The sequence below is a fragment of the Terrapene carolina genome, unplaced genomic scaffold (assembly GCF_002925995.2).
Source record: "Terrapene carolina triunguis isolate 2854851 unplaced genomic scaffold, T_m_triunguis-2.0 Scaffold189, whole genome shotgun sequence".
Taxonomy (NCBI): Eukaryota; Metazoa; Chordata; order Testudines; family Emydidae; genus Terrapene; species Terrapene triunguis.
In genome coordinates this window covers 10,175,454-10,195,383 of record NW_020664540.1, presented here as the reverse complement: position 1 = coordinate 10,195,383, position 19,930 = coordinate 10,175,454, and the positions used below count along the sequence as shown (strand labels likewise).

At 36.9% G+C, this 19,930-nt stretch overlaps 1 protein-coding gene across 1 annotated transcript in view; it reads left to right on the top strand.

Annotated features, from left to right (window-relative positions):
- Positions 1–19,930, top strand: part of ARID4A (AT-rich interaction domain 4A) — a 65,153-nt gene that overhangs the window by 5,822 nt on the left and 39,401 nt on the right. Inside the window, exons 4-10 of the mRNA XM_024223905.3 lie at positions 479–544; positions 2,109–2,199; positions 13,623–13,702; positions 13,797–13,891; positions 14,579–14,711; positions 17,037–17,116; positions 19,618–19,691. Of these exons, the coding sequence (XP_024079673.2) occupies positions 479–544; positions 2,109–2,199; positions 13,623–13,702; positions 13,797–13,891; positions 14,579–14,711; positions 17,037–17,116; positions 19,618–19,691 (619 nt within the window). The remainder of the gene's footprint in view (positions 1–478; positions 545–2,108; positions 2,200–13,622; positions 13,703–13,796; positions 13,892–14,578; positions 14,712–17,036; positions 17,117–19,617; positions 19,692–19,930) is intronic.

Sequence of the window (19,930 nt, the reverse complement as noted above, 5' to 3'; positions counted from 1 at the left end):
GCAGCAAAGAGTAGATTCTGCAGGAAATTCTCTGCCCTGGAAATACAGTGGCTTTGTTAATAGTGAATGCTACAGATGATGTGAGAGAAGTATAACTCTTAAGCCTCTAGCCTGGTGGCCCATTGCAGGAAAAGCCAGGATTGTGTTATTGTCCAAGCTCATAATTGTATAAAAAATTGTAAATGTTTTTTTATTGGTATGACTGAGATTCGATTTAGGTGAGATATCCTCTTAACTACTAACTGATTCATCAAGTTGGGTATTGAATGCATGGTATTTACTTGGTAATTCAGATGGCACCTGGGCTCCTTGTAAATTCAAACACTGTCATATTGTTTGTACTAAATAATGTTAGTGATTTTGATAGATAAGGGTTTGTATTTTTTAACTTTTTAGATGTTGCCATAAGGATTGTTGTGCATGCTTTTTGGAAGTATGAAAGTAAAATGTATATATCCGTTTCTAAAATATTTTTCAGGTGATCCTGAAACAGGATAACTCAGCTCAGTTAGTTCAAGATGACCAAGTAAAAGGACCTTTAAGAGTATGTATGCAGCATGTTTTTCAAATGTACAATTAAATTGTAATTATTTTAAATTTAGACACTTTAGACATTGACATTTAGACATTGAGCATCTAATGCACAGTCTGTTGAAGTCAATGGAAAAACTTCCATTGGCTTCCATGGGCTGCGGATCAGGCCCTCAATGAGTAATTATCATTATTAGCTAATATTTTAGTTTTTAAAAGATGTTTATCCCTATCCCTATGCCTTTGACATAGTTAGTTTTGTATGGAAATGTTATTGCAGGCAAGACTATTTTTGTAAATACGTTAGACATAAATTGGGAAATGTCCACTATGTCAAGCAAAATGAGGGGAGGGATAGCTCAGTGGTTTGAGCATTGGCCTGCTAAACCCAGGGTTGTGAGTTCAATCCTTGAGGGGGCCACTTAGGGATCTGGGGCAAAATCAGTACTTGGTCCTGCTAGTGAAGGCAGGGGGCTGGACTCGATGACCTTTCAAGGTCCCTTCCAGTTCTAGGAGATAGGATATCTCCATTAATTTATTTATTTAAAATACAGACATTAGACAGGAGTAAACAAGATGTATATTCAGTTCACTCAGGAGCTGCTAGAACAGGTGACTAATATAAAATACTCAATGCAGAAATGACCTTACGCTGGGTAGCCCTTATTTATTTGCTTGGGGTTTTTGCCTTTCCCTTGTCCTTACCTCCTGTGCTGCTACCTCAAAGGCACTAGTAAATGCTGTTGTCAAAATCTGGACCAAGTTCAGAAACTCTGTTATATTGTCCAGTTGACAGTGAAGTGTATCTACTTGATGTTTGAGTTCAAAGAGTAAATGTATGTAATAACACAGGCTTTATTTTCTTATCCTATACACACATATACCACTACTAATACTGTTAAAATGTTGGATTAGTGGTTTAGATCTTGAATTTGAATAAAATTTATGACTACCGCAGCAGCTGCACCTTTCCCCTTTGAACGTTCCAAGTTGGCCCAGACGGTTACAACACCTCTCAGGTTTGGTGTGTCCACCCCTCTGTATATAGAGACAGAGGGCCAAATTTGATTAGTGCTGTGACCACATGGGTCAGCTCGCAACACTCAATGCGGGGAGCTGAGCCCAGCCCCATAGGATAGGACCCATTGCTGTGGAGTGAGTGTGGGATGGGCTCACTGTCTGAGCCCTCCATTCTCCCCCCAGTTCCATGACATATCCTTGTTTTCCTGCACCTCTGCCATGATATTTATTAACATTTATAATAAAAATAAATGGTAGCCTTACCTTTTGTTATAATACAAAAGTCACAGTAGGGATCCCAGTATGCTAATTTCACTGCCCACTGCTAACTAAAACCAGCTCAGAATAAAATGTGATTTGGCTAATGATTTTTCACTTCAGAGGCTATGTAACCATTGCATGCATTTCACAAGGGTAGTGAAACTTAAATGAGTCTCTTCCCTGCCAACCCCTCCCCCCAAATCTTTCTGGAAGAATTGGTATGTTTACCTCCAGTGTATGAATCTGGGATTATAAGTGTATATAACATAATAATTTTGAAGTATTTTATATTGCAGGTTGGTGCAATGGTTGAAACCAAGATGCCTGATGGATCCTTTCAAGAAGCTGTTATCAACAAATTGACAGATGCCAGCTGGTATACTGTAGGTGAGTAACTATGTAACTTATGGGTTTTAATGTTGGTACCATATATTGGTTTAAACTGGTCCATTGGTTTAAACTGGTTTTGTATTCAAGGCACGGGACAGGATTTAAGATCTGGCTCTGTTAGACTTTTGGTGTGACCTTTGGCAAATCACTTAACTCTCTCTCTGTTTCATCTCCATTTTACAACTAAGAAAACAATCATTGCATGCTTTATAGAGGTGTTCGAGAGACCAGGTGGGTGAGGTAATACCTTTTATTGGACCCACTTCTGTTGGTGAGAGAGAGAAGTTTTCAAGCTTACACAGAGCTCTTCACAGGTGTTGTAAGGATAAATTCATTGTCTGGTGCTCAAATAGTATAGTTATGAGTGCCTATGGATTTTGATACCTTGCTTGTATGATCAAGCTTCAGTTGGTCAAATAGATGCATATTGATTCAGGTTCACTTCTTGGAAGACAACATTGTTTAATTGCTATTTTGAAAGGACATATTTAAATCCCACTGCTGTCTGAAAAATTTGTTACCTACTGTTGTTACAAGTGACTACAAAGATTAGTGGAAAAAACATTCTGTATATTTCTAGTTTGTTTACATGTGATTTTAAGACTTTCTATAGAGAGAATTTCAATTGTTCCCCTGTATACTCAGTCATTTCCCCCTGTTTATGTGGTGGGTTGTGGGTGTTTTACACATTGCAACTAGGGAGAAGAAAACATTTCTAAGCGAATAGAGAAGAGTGTAGTACCTTGAAACCATAATTTTACTCCTTTGTTTGAAATGATTACATTTCATTTTGACAGTGTTTCCTTTAAAGGAACAAATCTTAAAAGGACATGTAGAAGAAGGTTTTGCTTTCATTTTAGGGACAGATAACTGAGATGGTCGTTGGAAATAAATCCAGTAAAATCATGAGTAGTCACACAGAATGACGATTCACTGAAACTTGACATCAAGCCATAACTAGGTTCATTGTAGAGATAACTTTATTTATTTTGGATTATTAATAAAAATGCATAGTCTGGTGTCTAGGTGTCTGACACAGTATTAAAAGTATAATGACATAAAAAAACTATCCGCTTCCCCTGAAATCAGAAAATAACTAACTAGAGATGCCAATCAAATAATACAATACTCACTCAAATCAAACACCCTTGCAAATACCAGTCCTTATCGTGTGCCTCCCTCCACCAGAAAAACTGGGGATAGTGAGGGTTGTATTTCAAGAGCTGTGTGGGTGGTGTGCACCTCTTTACTTAATAGAAACTGTACATATTTCTCCTATGTGTTGCTTTAGAAATTAATTCTTGAATGCTTAAATTCACTGGTCCCATTTCCTTGTCTGTTACCTTTTGCAGTAGTGGTGATGAGATTATTGAAATGCTTTTAACAGAATACTGAAGAATTTAAAGTAGAGTTTTTTACAGACTAGCATTCACGTGTCTATTATCTTAATTATTAATGTACTCATTTTCTTTGGAGACGAAGAAGCAATGGTTTAGCAGCCCGATTTGTTTTGCATTGAAATATACAGGGGTTTTCATGTTGACTTTAGTGGGAGCGGGATAGGGCCCTAGATGTCCATGATTTAGTACTTTATGTTAATATAATTGTGATCCTATGGATCTGAGCCAGTTAGCTAATTTTAAGTTGACCATCTACACTGCTATTTGTTTTCTGCTTCAGGAATGTAGCATAAGCTGGTGTAATTCAAGATGCATGACTCTAAGTGTGTGCATGCGTGTGCGTGCGCGTGCATGCGTGTGCACGCACGGTGAGGAGGAGTGTGGGGGAAGGAGTGATAATTTAGGAGTTTAGTTGTGTGAATTAGAGGAGTACGCATCAATTTAGTTCAATACTCTGATTCAACCTAGCAGGCAAAGGACACTGTTGACTTTAACTTTGATTTTTGTTGGCTTAGAGATTTTCTTTCCGATATTGAAGGAAGAAGGAAATAATCTGTTGCACTAACAGTGTTACACTTACTAAATTGATATTTCAGTTCTAAACTCTTATTTTCAGATTAATTGATTTTTAATAAACCTGCATTTTGGGTTGTAACTATTTTGTTTTGTCTTTGCCCCAGAAGAATCTAAGTTGGAAAACTGCCCCCCCGCCCCAATTCTCTTCTTCCCTCTCCCCTCTCCCCCCCTCCCCCCCCAAAAAAAGCGCTTAACAGAATTAGTTGATGTAAGTGGGAAAGGATTTTTTTGGCTGTCAAATTCTGCAAATCAGTTTTGCATGTGCATGTTTTCAAGTTCTTGGATATAACAACTCAAATTCAAAAATTTACTGTGATGTGCAGGTAGTTTTGAATAAGGAATATAAGAATTGGCCTAATTTAAAGAAATTTTGCCTGGAATTAACAAATCACTGAATACTTGCATCATACTGAGCATACATGGTATGATCCTTGCCTTTTTATGTATGTATGAAAGTGCAATGCTTCAAATAGACACATAGAATTGTATATTTAAAGGTATGCAAGTGGTTTCATTTATATATTTGAACTACCTGGTGCTTTAAATAAACATTGAGAAGGGAGGATTTACCAGGTAGAGCACAGCAAATGAATAAATTGCCTGCAGAGTGGGAACTCCTAAGTTTTCCTGCAGCAAAAGTTTTACTCCCCCTTAAACCTTCAACTTGTTACTTTAAACATAGGTGTATAAAAATGTTAGCGTTTTGGCATAATTCAGAACTCTGCCCTTTTTAGTACTTAGTTACATGTTATACTTACATACAGTAATATAGAACACTAAATGTATCTAAGGCTGTAAAAGAAAGCTGGAGTTTAAACATAATGCACTTCCAGTTTGTTTAGCTATGTGCCCTTGACTTAAGACCTTCTAAGTCCACTTTTGCGAGTAAATAATAATATATAACGAGCAGGGTATGCATTTGTCAGTTTACAAACCAGAGGTAAAATTGACCAAAGTGCATACATTGTGAAGTGTAGATTTCTAATAAAGAAGTTAGTTTACATTTAAAAATAGGGAACTTTGTAGCTCATGGAAATAGAAATGACATACAACCTTTCATCTCTCGGTCACCAGTTCCAATTTACTGTGGGTTAGTAGTGATCTAAAGATGATGTCTGTACAGTAACTTCTGTGCACTGAGTTGGACTCAGTTTCCTAGTGAATGGTTTTAAGCTATAATATTTAGCACCCTTGTTGGCTGTTTAAACAGATTGACCAAGAACTGGATGGACTTGGGGACCGAACAACCCTTTCACTTGTGGAGTTACTACCAGATCCAGGTCAAGTTTCAGTGGTAGGGCCGAGTGGGAAGCTTGCATTGAAATTATCAATGCTTTTCCAGTTCCGATTTATTTTCCTCTTACATGGCATTATTTTCCCAATGATCTGAAAACACTTACGAAGGTAGGTAAGTATTAGCGCCTTTTGAAAGAACAGGACAGCTAATAAGACACATAGATTAAGGCAAAAATTGTCAAAAGTGTCCACTAACTGGGTGTGTCATTTTTCAGATGTATGTTTTGAGACACCTAGTGCCTTTCTTTAAGCATCACTAGTTATTCTCAGCACATTTGAAAATCTGGACCCATGTTCAGGTGGACACACACATATATATAAAAAATTAGTGGACAGTTGAAACAATTTTGGCCTAAATTACTTGCCCAGTGTCCTAAAGTGAGCCAGTCCATTCTGAAAGTGCTCACTGTGTTCCAGCCTTAGTCTCTAGACTAGGCTACTTTGTTGCCCTAATCAGAGATAGTGGCCTTGATATTGATACAGCAACAATGAAGATAAAGCACTTTGTTTTTAGAAATAATTCTCTTAGCTATTAGAATGGTACTGTTCTGCTCTAAATTGATTAACAGGCTGTTCAAAAATGATCAAATGGAGTTTTAGTTTCATAGTTTCTGCCATGGAGCCACCTCTGCATCAAAAATCCTGATCTAGTGATGGCACAGCAGAGAAACAGTGATGTTGGAATTTTAAACTGGGGCTTGGAAATGCTTTTGGAATTGGGCTGCTTACCCAAAAGTATAGATACAGAAAGAAACAGAAGAGATCTGGGTAAAAGTTTAACAGGCTCTAGAAAACACCTCTTTTGCGCACACCAGTCTTTTATCACGCCTCAGTCTCATCATAAAGAAGTGGCAGCAGTTCCAGTACCTTGGAAAACAAGCAGCTAACCTTAATTTTTAAAAAGCTCATTTTAAATAATTACAAATTTGGTGGGGTGTTGCTCTGTTTTTGAAGAGAATTTATAGGCTCAGTATATGCAGTATTTTACCACTAGGAGATAATTATATAGATTTAAACAGTCTTCAGCCTATCAGATCTGTTTTCATCCAAGTCATTTTGGAACTATGGCTTATTTTTATAGTGTATTTCATCCACAATGTTCTCCAATATTAACTTGAATATTGAATATTGAAATAGGCCTCTGAAACAATAATAATAAAAAATACACTATATGGTTCTATAGGTGTTTTGCAACAGCTGCCAAAGGCAACATTAAGATGATTATGATGAATTTTGGACCTAGCCCTGAACATTAAAAAATTATATCAAAAAAACATTCTGTAAGAGGAAACTTGTTTCTGTAAATGTGAAGTAGTAACAGAAGTTAAAAACAGTGTCTTAGGGCACGTCTTCACTACCCGCCCGGATCGACGGGTAGAAATCGATCTCTCGGGGATCGTGTCTCATCTAGATGCGATAAATCGATCCCTGAATCGACGCGCGTACTCCACCTCATCAGGAGGAGTAAGCGGCGTCGATGGAGGAGCCGCGGCGGTCAATTTGCCGCCGTACTCACAGCGGGGTAAGTCAAATAGGATACTTCGATTTCAGCTATGCTATTCGCGAAGCTGAAGTTTGCGCATCTTACATCGACCCCACCCCCTAGTGTAGACCAGCCCTGAGTATGAAAGACAATTTATTTCTTGTTCAGAGACCTCAGTGAAATGCTTTTGTACTCACTCTGTCTTGTGGTGTTGGCTTACCTTCAGGGTATGCTCTTATGCATGCTCAGTTAAGAGTTGTTCATGTCCGTCCTTTTGCTCTCTTTCAAGGAATGTTCACTGGGGTGCGTGTGTGTGTGTATATATATAATACATATACATATATATTTTAGGCTAGAAGTCAGTACTAGTCTATTAAAAATCCAGAATGAGTTGTTCATGAAGCTCCTAATGATGATTTCTTCTCCTTCCTCTCCCTTTCCTAGTGCCCAGGTACGTTATCTGAGTTACATCAGGTCAGGAAGTGAAAAAATGTACATGTTCCTTATTCTGGATGTCTTGTGCTACTTTTGTATACTTCTGTAAAGTACTGAAGTGGCTTGAGTCACCAGATAAAGCCCTCTAGTGGGAAGCAATAATTGCAACCATTAGACAAGCAACTAAACTACTGCTGTTATAGTAGCCTTTTTTGTAATAGGGAGTAGAAGGACAGTGTATTCTTTGTGGCCCATTTATTCTCTGTCAGTGTATATACCTTTCTGGTGACAGAATCCTCAAGAAAATTTAACACAATCTATAGGCCTAGATTTTGGGCTTAAAAGGGCAGTTTAGGTTAGACATTATGAAAAACTTCCTACTGTTGGGGTGGTTAAGCACTGGAATAAATCCCTAGGGAGGTTGTGGAATCTCCATCATTGGAGATTTATAAAAGCAAGTTAGACAAACACCTGTCAGGGATGGTCAAGATAATGCTTAGTCCTGCCTTGAGTGCAGGAGACTGGACTAGATGACCTCTCGAGGTCCCTTCCAGTCCTACAATTCTGTGATTTCTTTTAAAAAGTTGTTTGAATGTATAACTTCTCCTTATCTGCTATTTTAAAACAAAAAATGCAACAACACACATTTGACCTTTTTCTTAGCTATTCTAATAGGGGAGGATTGTGGGGTTGGTTTGTTTTTTTGCAGGGAAAGTGGAGTGGAGAGGAAGGCAGGATGTTGGTTTATTATTTTTCAATAATCTCACACATTACTGCTAATTCTAACTTAATTTTTCTGCCTCCCATCTTCAGTGAGAAAGATTTGCATTTATAGCAACTTTCAGCAGGATTTGTCCTCCACAGTTAGGCCCTTTTATGCAGTCCAGAGTAGAAGGAAACATAAATTGTTGGGTTGTGGCAGCTGTGGGCTTCAGGCTTTATCTGAAGCACTTCACCTAAGGGCAGTCATGTCTTTCTACTTTTTATAGTTTGTCTTAATCTGTTAGAAAACCATTTATTAAAAATGATTATATTCTTCTCTCTTCTTTCCAACTATGCATAACACATCCAAATCAAGCACATGCAGACTATCTTGGCTGTGATAGCGTGTAGTATAGATGTACAGACACTCTTTCCTTAACCTGTGTATTATATAATTTTAACAGTAGCTTTAATAAAAAAAATTAAATCCCACTTAAGGTACATTACCGAAAACATGATAGTAATTATCTAGTTCACATCTTCTCCATAGTACAGGGACACAGTCAACTTGAAATCTGGTCATTCTCAAAAAGAGTTTCAAATAGTCTCAGATACTGAACATGCCCTGAGTCCCCCTGCTAACTCTTTGATTTACATTCACATTTACCTATCTTTAAAATATTTTTTTTCTTTTAATGCTATGTGAAAGACCCATACTAACAGGGAAGGCTGACTTAGTTCTCGTCCCCCACTACTATTTTGAACCAAGTTTGTAAAATGTTATAGCCATGGTCAGCTAAGTGTTTCCATGCCAAATGCCATGGCTGGCTGTCTTCTAACCTGGTTTGACCAGTCCTCCTTCCTCACAGCATCATGTATAGTGAGACATCCCAGATGCATTATGCCATGTGCTGCTATGTGTGTATGTCACCCGGGAATTGTAAGCCTTATTAAGGTACCATGGGAAAATTGCCCAGCTTGCACTTATACAAATGGTTAGGCAGCATGTAGCTGGACAAACATAGATGTGATGTCAGGAAGGCTTCTTTATGGACACAAAGTGAACAGTTACTTGTAACTGGTTAAGTTGATAGTGCCTCTAACTGGTTATAAACTAATGTTTTTGGTGTGTTTTTGTTTGGTATTGTGACTGAGTATAAAGGGGAAATGGTGAAACACATGGTTCTGCAAAGTGCTTTTGAATATGCAAAGTAAACAGTGTGTGTGGGGGGGGGGAAATAGATTTTTTCCCCCACTAATCTTTGTTAGTTTTTTTTTTTTACTATTGTTATGAGTATCCTCCAAGTAAAAGCAATTTCAGATTGAAGTTATTGTTTTGTTTAAGTTGACAGTGTCCTTACAAACAATCTCAAAGAAGTTCAGTTTTTTCACTTTTACAGTTCCTCTGATCTCTAGAATAATCTGTTCCCCCTTTTTTTGTATGGTACGGTCTGTAGACTAGTGCAGTGCAGACCTTCCTCTTGCTTTTGATAAGAACTCACTTGTAGAGTTGGCTTGATACTGAATGAAGCCCAGTTTTGCATTCAACAGGTATACTTTTGGATTGTATAGCTCTTGAACAATCAATATTGCCTCTACAGGTGAAGAAATAAGAATACACTTTTTTTGTAACAAAAAATTGATTTGAAATCTTAAAATGCCACTGTTAGGTACTATAGCATTTTGTAAGGTCACAAATTGTGACATTGTCAATTAGTTACTGAAAACAAATGCATATTCCATGTTGGGAAAACAAAAAGGTACCATGTTATTTCCCTATTAATAGCAGTACCTATTTTTGCTGCGTCTTTTTAAGTTCTTTTGCCAGGCCCATTACCATGGTGTCAAAATGCCACTGAGCCAGCAGAATTGTTGCAGGCTGTCCTGTCGCTTGATATTCAGGGAGTCCTTAATTTGTGGATCCTCAATGCTGTACTATGAAAAGGCTATTTTTAAACCTTTTAAAGATCTGTATTAAAAGTTCATGTTTAGGGAGACTTTAATTTGAAGAATGCTGCATATGAAGTAGATTAAAAAGAGGAGAGATTAAAATCACAAGGACTGTTTAGTTTAGAAAAAACAGTGAGCGAGAGAGATGGTAGAAGTGAGTGTTTTTTGGTTTGTTTTTAAGGTATTGAGAAGGTCAGATGTGTGCTTCTGTTTACCCTTTACTATAATACATAATTGAGAGGGCACTTGCAATCAAAAGGCAGTGAATTTAGAATTGATAACCTTAAAGATTCTTATGTAATATAATGAATCCATGGAACTTGTTACTGCAGGATATTGTTCTGGCCCATAATTTAGTAAAACTCAGTGGAGGATTGGCTAATGTATATAAGTAAGAATAACTTCTGCAATAGAGGGGCTGTTCTTTCTCCTACTTCATTGTGTGACCGGATCTCCAGCCGGCGTAGGAAAAAATGTATCCTCATTGTTTAGTATTGCACACTTTGGTGCATTAATGAAAACTTTGTGCTTTCCTCTGAATTATTCATCTATGGTCTCAATTATATGGGCCATTGGTCTGATCCACAAAAAAATCCTTCTGTGGCAGTCCTGTCCTTGTGGGCTAGCATCCTTTGTTTATTCTTATGTTTGTGGAATTATCTGTAAATTATTATATTTACAGAAACTCCTATGTGAGCAAAGGGAATCCCTCATTTTGCCCTCAAAGTAATTTAATAAGTGTGACCCTTTAAAAAAAGCATTGCCCCTTTTTTCGCGCTCCCTTCCCCCAATTTTTTTCCCCAAAGATCAAACAGTCATCTCTACAGTAGTATTTTAAAGGATTTTGCTTTGGGGTTTGTAAGTAACAATAATGCTGTGGGACACTATTTCCCTCCAGTCTACAACTATTAATTTAGGCTTGTAATAACTGTCTAAAAACATCCTTTGTATTGTGCATCAGATGTGTGTGGGGGATAGCCACAGGTTGGAATAGAGACAGACCTCATAAATCTTTGCGTAGTTTGTTTATATATGTCTGTAGTCAGATTACTTGAACATTAACCATTCTTTCAGTTTGAAAAACCTTCAGTCCTAGGTATGCAGCAACAAAATAAAAATGGAGCTTGTAACTTGGGGCTTTAATTAAATTGAAGGGATCATGCACTCTTAAGCCTGCCATGTATTTCCTCTGCTCCCAGTCAGGGGAATCCCACATGGCTGTTGAACAGACACATTTGCCCCCCCCCCCACACACACACTCTCTTCCTTAACTCTTAAACCAATTGCTTGGCATGGTAGGGTTCAGAAGGGAGGGTGTGAAATTCATATTTTTCCACCTTTCCTTCCTGAAGTGCAGAGCTAGCTGCTCCAGTTGGCCTGTGTATGGAAGGGAGACGAGGAAAGGAGTGCTGTACAAATAATTGTATCCCTTCAGAGATCCTGGCTTTCCTTCCTACCCTTTTCTTCATGATGGGGGTGGGGGCGTGTCTTGACTGTCTTAGCCGCACTCTGTTTCAGCTGCTGTTGTTACTGAATGTCCTAATGCTTGCTCAGTCTGTCTCCTTTGGCAGCTTGCACAGTGAGATTCCCTTTCTGTTGTAAGAGACAAACAGTTGTGCTAGAAGGAGCCACTTTTGTAGCTGGCACCAGGGATTGCAGAGGTGACAAATACCAGGACTTGCAGGGAGAGGACTGCCTGCAGCAAGGCATTAGACAGGAGAGTCTTCCCTTAGTTCAGGTGTGGTGAAAGGGGATGTATGGCTGGGAGGGCTATAGGGGCTGTAGAAAAGGTCTGTAAGAGGTGCGGGGGGACATTCAGATCTCCCTCAACATGTTAATTATCCTCATTTCTTCCACTTGTAAGAGTATGGGAGGAGATTTGCCTCTCTGCCCATGAAAGAGAAATTTGAAGTTCTGAGATAAAGATAAATTAGTTCTGATAACACTTCACTGTCCTATTAGCAGGGAATAGGGATGGATTATTTGATTCCTGAGCCACGTGTTAAATGAGATGTTTGATCCTAGCCCAGGAAAGACCTTTTTAGCACATTATTTCCTATTTTTGTCACAAGCAGCCTAAGAGGTCTTATTTTTAATTTTTTAATGAAATATACTATATTGTATTATGTACTTATATTTTGCTCAGTATTTAACTTTTGGGATTTTTTGTTCGTGATGGATGTTAAGATGTTGGTCTTCACAGAAAAATGAAAGCTGGGTAGTTAATTGGAGGATTAGTGTAACATGTTTGGGAAGGAAATAGCATTTCTTTTGTACGGCTGCAAAACCTTAAACAATTGAGCATCCTGTACTATCCTCTATAAATATAACATGGAAGCTCTCTCAGTCATCTGGCTTTAGCCTGGAGTTTCCTTTTTTTCTACATCAAATTTGTTTGAGAGAGATTTTCTTTCTAAAAATCTAGCTTCCAAAATATCAGATAAATTAGGCGTGATTTCTCCCTTGCAGTCCACTATCATGTCTTGCTTGATGCTGTGGTGAAGTTATCTTATGCTGAACATCAGTGTATTGCCCCTGAAATGATTACTTCTACAAATTCAGCATTTTGACTTCCGTGTAGAATCTGGTGGGAGGAGAAGAGGTGGTGAGGGGCCAAGGCCTTGTTTACACAAATAAAGTAACATTGATTACTGGGGGGGGAAAGAAAGAAAGAAAGAAAAGTAAGAAATAATGAAAAAAACAGATAAGATATAATTTGAAAGTCAACGAGCTGTTAACAATCTTAAAAACTACTTTAGAGGTAAAATTCCCTCTTTTGGAAGAAGTTGTGAATTTTATAGTAATAGACAGGCCTGTTAGCCCATCCCTGTAACCAGGAGTAGCACAAGCTATTCTTTATATATCTGCTAGCATACCTGAGTCCATGTATGTAACAGCCTCACTATGATTGTCTAGGTCTCTCCTGGGCATGCGTTACAAATTTAGATGACTTGCTTCTGATTATATGTGATTTTGTGAGGTGAACAAAATGTCCAGTAGGGACTAGAACAAAGATGGCCAGACTACCACGTGTGGGCTTCCAGTTCTCCTCTTATCTGTAGCATAATATTTTATGTAGTAGCAGAAACTTCCATGTGTATTTGTCTGCCCACTAGCAACATTGCCCCAGAGAGTATACAAGTGGACAGTTGCCTGCTTCCTATTTCCCATGGCAACAGAAATAGAGTTGGGAGACTGGCCCAGCTTAAATCAGAAGTAATTGGGTGTTTCAACCCAGCTGGGGATGTTGGTTGGGAATGATAACTGGCAGGCAGCCAATATCTGTGGTCTTTAGTAGTACAGTGTATCGATAAGAGAGATGACAAACCCTGAGACTGGTGCAGCTGGCAGCCTGATTTTTGCAGTGACTTTGAATCCATGTGCTGGAATGTTTGCCTGCTCTTGGGCCAGATCTTGACTATCAGACTTCTTTCCACTTCTGAACCAAAGAACTTAATTTAAGTCCTCAGAGGCATATTCTACAGGATTATTTAATTTATGATTTTGAATAGCAAACTGGCCATTTAGTTACATTTGCAAATCTTGTGCCACTATCTTTGTCTCTGTCTTCATTCTAGTTTTTGATGATGGAGATGAGAGGACGTTGAGACGAACTTCATTGTGCTTGAAGGGGGAGAGACACTTTGCAGAAAGTGAGGTAAAGAGATGTTAACTTTTCTTCAAGCTGGAAAGTAAAAGTCTTTACATTGTGGAAGAATTGCAAGCTGATTTATATTCCCATCTTCTCCTAGACACTTGACCAACTGCCACTAACAAATCCAGAGCACTTTGGAACTCCAGTAATTGGGAAGAAATCCAACAGAGGAAGAAGATCTTCTCTTCCTGTGTGAGTTTTTTATAATTCTCTATATGCTACTTTTTTACCTTATTGTCCTTTGCTAAAGTCTGATGACCCTAGAATTTCAATGGGACTATTCATGTGTGCCTAGCAGACAGAATTTGGTCTTAAATGACTAAAAAGAGTGATGTAGGAGGGATGAAACAGTCATTATTTTGTCATGTAGTATATTCACAGCATATATTTGAAAACAGCTCATCTTGTCGGGCACTAGCTTTAAAATGTAATCACTTCCAAATTTATGAAAAAAGTTTATCTGGTATATGAGTAAATCTAGGATTTTCAACATGCTTAGGCATTTAAACTGGTAAAACTGTACATACGGAATCTTCAGGTTTGTAAGCTCTTTGGGGCAGGAACGCTCTTTGTTCTGTGTTTGTACACACCTAGCACAGTGGAGGCCTGTTCCATGATTGGGGCTCCCAGGTAGTACTGCAATACAAATACAGTAATTATAATTGTGAGCACAGAGGGACTTCAGCAAATCAAACTCCTTTTACTTAATTTATGCTCTTTTACTATTTCAGTTTTTTCAAGTTCAACCTTTTGCTTTTAAAAATTAGTTTTAGTGGCCCTAAACCAGTATTTTACTGCTGCTCTTATGAGTTATATTTCCTCACAATTCTCATCTTCAAATTAAGGCTGTTTTAAAATATTGTATGCTTAATCCTCTAGCACTGAAGATGAAAAAGAGGAAGAAAGTAGTGAAGAGGAAGAGGAAGATAAGAGACGTCTTAATGATGAATTGCTTGGCAAAGTTGTCAGTGTAATTTTTTGTTCGGAGAAGACTGACTGGTATCCGGCTTTGGTAAGTAACAAATGATTGGGATATCCACAGTATAATGCCTTCAGAATACTATGTTTTGCTTATTTGGGGGGGGTGAAAGGGTGTTTTGAATCTGTGTCAAACCCCCACTCGTGTCACTTCACACTACAGCTCCTTCCTTCCTCTATACTTGAACCGCACTACTTGCAGACATTGCAGCTCCTGGAGCAAGACTTGGGGATAGCCATCAAACTCGGGACTCCCTAGGCAGCAGGCTCATGCTGAATACATGTTTTGGGGTTGTCATTTTTTGTTTTTACAATTTAGGTGAGCAATAGAAAAATAAATATTCTGAGAAGTATTGAAACTTGTATCAGGTTTATGGCTCTGACTTCAGTAAAAAGCGATACTTAAAAAAATCTATATTTTTTTGGTAATATTGATCTTTCAACAAAATCAGATCTATTAAAACTACTACCTGTTGGTAATGTAAAACTACATTTCTAATCCTTTTTCTTTGTTTAAAATTTATAAATGCACGTGTGTGCTCTGCATATTATAGTATATTTAAAAAAAAAAAGTTGACAAATTAAACTTTGTTCAGTGACATGAACAGTAGGGATTGGGTACTAGAGTGTTTTCATTTGTAAATTGACTTGGAATAGTTCTGGTTACAAATAACATACACAAGAGAAATCTAAAATAATCCTGGTGTTCTATTGCTCTTGTACCTTTAATGTAAGTGTGGAGATGTTTCACAGAACTTAAAAAAAAAAAAAATTGCTGATGTGCATCAAAGGAAGCTTTAGCAATACATTTTTGTAATTCCTGACTGACCGGTTAAGTGTATGCATATTGTCTCCTTACATCAAGGACAACACCCATTATTATAAACACTTTCATTAGAGTGTTGAACTGGGACATTTTACCCACTGACTCAAATGTTACCTTGTTAGATTTACTGTAGGTAAATGAGTCTGCATTGTATCTGGCTACTTGGTGCTGCTTTTCAGGAACTAACTGGAAAGAGACCATCTATCACATTGGGTTAACTGAATTTTAACACTGATTTTTTTTGGGTGCAAGTAGGAAGAAAGATTAATTATATAAACAAATTGTGTTTTTCTGATGCAAGTATGTATCAGTATATTGTACCCTAATAAGTAGATATTGATGACATCTGAGGTGTATGTCAAGATTTATTAAAAGCCTGTCGGTATGTATCTCTTTCAGGACAGTAGATCTCTGTTCATCGAAATATGAAATATAGTATTGTTCATATCTTCTGACTGTTGGTCAGCACTCCATTTTGGTCATTCATTAAGCAAAAATTGTTCTAATATTCTAACTGGGAGGTGAAATTGCTAGAAGTCCAGAAACTGTTGTTATCCTCTTAGCGAACCAAGAAATAGGAATCTGTGAATTCAGTCTGATGTGAAATCCTGGCCCCATTGAAGTGAATGACAAAACTCTTATTGACTTCAGTGGAGCCAGGATTTTGCCTGAGAGTGTTAACATTGCTCCAGACCTTAAGAAGCAGTTATAGCTGGAAAACAGACTGTAAAATCATTACCATCATGTTCTTTGTGCATTCAGAGTTGTTTACTTTAGTGACACAAATAAGGTTATTTTTTTCCAAACTACTATGTAATCCTACAGCATTAATACCACTGTGGAGGAGCTCTGGTTGACATTATCAACAGTATTATTTACTTAAGTTCCAGATGTAGAAACTTTAATATTGGGGATCATACATCACCCAGGAAAAAAAGGAAGCTTGCCTTTTGGATCCCAGCTAGGATGACCAGATAACAAGTGTGAAAAATCGGGACAGGGTGGAGGGTAATAGGTAACTATATAAGAAAAAGCCCCCAAAATCGGGATTGTCCCTATAAAATCGGGGCATCTGGTCACCCTAATCTCAGCCTTAATATGAAAGAATAGAAGTGGGGAGGGGGGTATTTTTTTTTTAAATCTGAGCAAGTTTTAATCTGAAAAACTATTGTGGAGTAAATATGGAATTCCACAATGCCCTCTTTATAGAATAGCTTTTCAGAGTATAACTGCACTTTTATTATTGACATCGAGGGGGTAAATGATCAAAATTCCTGGGTTGTCACATGAATGTTTATGATGGTGGATATGGTGCTTGTTTGGCAGCTTCTTCATTTTGGTCAAGTATTTATGAAGAAGTTCATTGCTAGACTTTACAACATAAATAGGAGTATACAAAAACCTAATTGCTGTTGCCTTTTCTGAAATTGGAAATAACAATAAAAGAAAGTGGAAAGGATTTATACAGTCTTACTTTTTTTAGCAAGAAGAATAGCAACTCTTGAGAGCAATGTGTTTTATTTGAAACTTCAGGTAATATCTCCCAGCTGTAACGATGACATCACAGTGAAAAAGGACCAGTGTTTAGTTCGATCTTTTGCAGATTCCAAATTGTGAGTAATAGGATACAGTACTCTTAATAATAGTGTTGGATTGAAAAATGTGTGAACTTGTGACAAATTTTTATGTGGACATTATTCAATTGTACATTAAGAGTTTTCTATACAAAACTTAAGTACGGATTCTGCTTAGTTAAAATTTATAACCAATGACTCATTATTTTCTTGCAACTTAAAATGAAAAAAGGCAAGCGACTTACAACACTATTTTCTACCTATTGCATGCTTAAGATGCACAATTGAGCTAACATATTTGGTGGAGGACAGTGGGGGGCTTACCAATGTTACTAAGTCATCTTAGATGATTAAAGTTAAATAATTTTTTTAAACAAAATTTACTTTTGTTAGTCAAGCATTTCACTTCTGTTTTTCTCACTTTTTAGTTTATAGACACTTTCCAATTAATTTCTCCTTTTTGGTTTTTCGTACATTAGCATAGTCTCTTTTTTGGGTTGCAACATTGAGTTGGAATGTTTTGGGGGTTTTCGGTAGGCTTTTTTTAACTTTCCACTGAAATAAAAAATTAGAGAAATTTTTAGAGGTCTAAAGTTTTTTTGTAAAAGCTTTTTATGTAACTTGGATCCTGATGTTCTTCACTTAAGGTCTGCCAATCTGGTACATTTTTGTGCATGTTTATTGAAACAATGTTTTTAAGCTGCTCTTTCAGTAGCAATTTGTAGCCTTTAACTAACAAACTCAGTATTTATAAGAGAAGGTGAATTGAAAGTATCTATTGGGTTACAAACTGCTACTGAAGGGGCACTTGGGGTCTAGGATATCCAGTGAGAGAAGGAGGGTCCAGTTATTCCAGGGAATCTTAAAAATAAGAGGAGAACTTTATTAAACAAATATATTCAAAACAATGATAACATTTTAACCATTTCCTACTATTTTTTCGTATACCATTTAGTAACTGCTTCTCATAGTGCATAAACCTCAACATTGTGTTTGTACAAAACATGCCTGTTTTTAAAAAAATAAATGAGCTATAGTTATAGCAGCAATAATTCTCAATAGAATGTGAATTAGTAGGCTACTGATGCACTGTTTCTTTTGGCCTTATTATGTGGCCAAAGCATGCATCAATAGCCTACTTAAAGTATATTCTGTTGTGAATTATCACTATAAATAACATAATATGTCTTATTACCAGTGCCTACTGGACCATTTTTCTATTTATTTTCTTTAGCTTGAGAAAATAGTGGCCACCAATTCCTTTCACTCTACTGGGGTTTTGCTACAGTTCTTGTGAATGAACTGAAAGAAGAAAAATCTTATTATAATAACTCACTTGAAATGCTATAATTGTAGATTGGCCTGCATTCCTATTATAGCAACCAAATTTAACTCAATCTTTGGAATACATCTTGTTCCAAACTTAAAAGATTCCATATGTGTTAGCATGAGAGCACTTTTGTAACTTAAAAGAATTGGATGATCTAATAACACAGTTATTGGTATTTGCTTCACAAATCTTGTTTTGTGCTAGCAAAAATACAGTTTAAAAACAGGGCATACATTTACTTGTCACTATATAGATTGTTTCCCTTTGATAGTAGTTGTTTTTTTTAAACAGTCATATTGATATGGGATATATTACTTTATACATGCAGTAGCCACTTTGTAAAGAGTGACTTCCCTCTTTTCTCACCCCATTTCTTTTTGCTGGTTACATATTATAAAATCAAGGATTCATTTCCATAGATCTAGCTGGAGGGACTATTTTTACATTGGATTTTCTGTAAACTGGTCTTGAAATTGCTTTGAGAGATCAGATCTCAGTAGCATGCCCTAAAATTTGTATTTAAAAGTAAATGTGCAGTATTTCTTTAAAATATTATGAAATATAGTAAAAGGTTATATTGTAAGCTGACATCCAATTCTTGTTCTTCCTTGCATTAATTCCCTCAAATGAGGCCTGCTCTACAAGACCTCTCCCTCCAAAGTGCTCAGTTCAGTGCCATATCCTCCATCACACCACATGCTAACATGTCTTCCTTTGTCATCCCATCCCTTTTTAACATGACATCTAACTAACATTGGCAAAAGTAAGGAAATGTAGAGATAAAACTTTGTTTCTACTGTATATTGGTGCTACAGACATTAACTCAGTGCGTGATTGAGAGTGATGGCAAAATATTTGGACAGAGTTTTAATTTGCTCCATAGCATGGTGTGGGTTTTTAAAAAAAAATTAAAAATATTTACAATATTTTTATCTTTAAAAATATAACAGCTCTGTAACTGTAACAGATTAAATTATAATTTTTAATTAAAAAGGCACTTTTGATGACTTTGGGAATGAGGATTGGGAGTTTCTGTGCTATTGCTAGTGTATATTGTGTTAGTGCATATATCTGCTGATGCTTTAGGTATAATTCTAAAAGTTGAAAGTGAATGAAGGGTCTTGGATTTTGAGAAATCACTTTTTTCATAAATGGAGTACTCCTTGACTTATTCCTATTTTATTTTATTAAATACTTTCCTCTCTTCCAGTTATTCAATAGCAAGAAAGGACATCAAAGAACTAGATGTAAACCTATCAAAATCTGATCTGTCTGCTAAAAAAGGTATATTAGAATATTTCTTCTCTGGCTTAAAAAACAAATCAGTTGTGTAATGCAATATTGAACCTTCTGCTGGTATGTGACTAGAGTTAATTGCTATCAGTTTACCATTGCAGGGTTACAGTGAACACTAATAATACTGCTATATACTATAATGCTACTATTTAGCATTTTAACAGTGCTTTGCTACGAAGTACTGGCAGCTATTGCTTCATACTTAAGATGGTAACCAAGCTTCCATT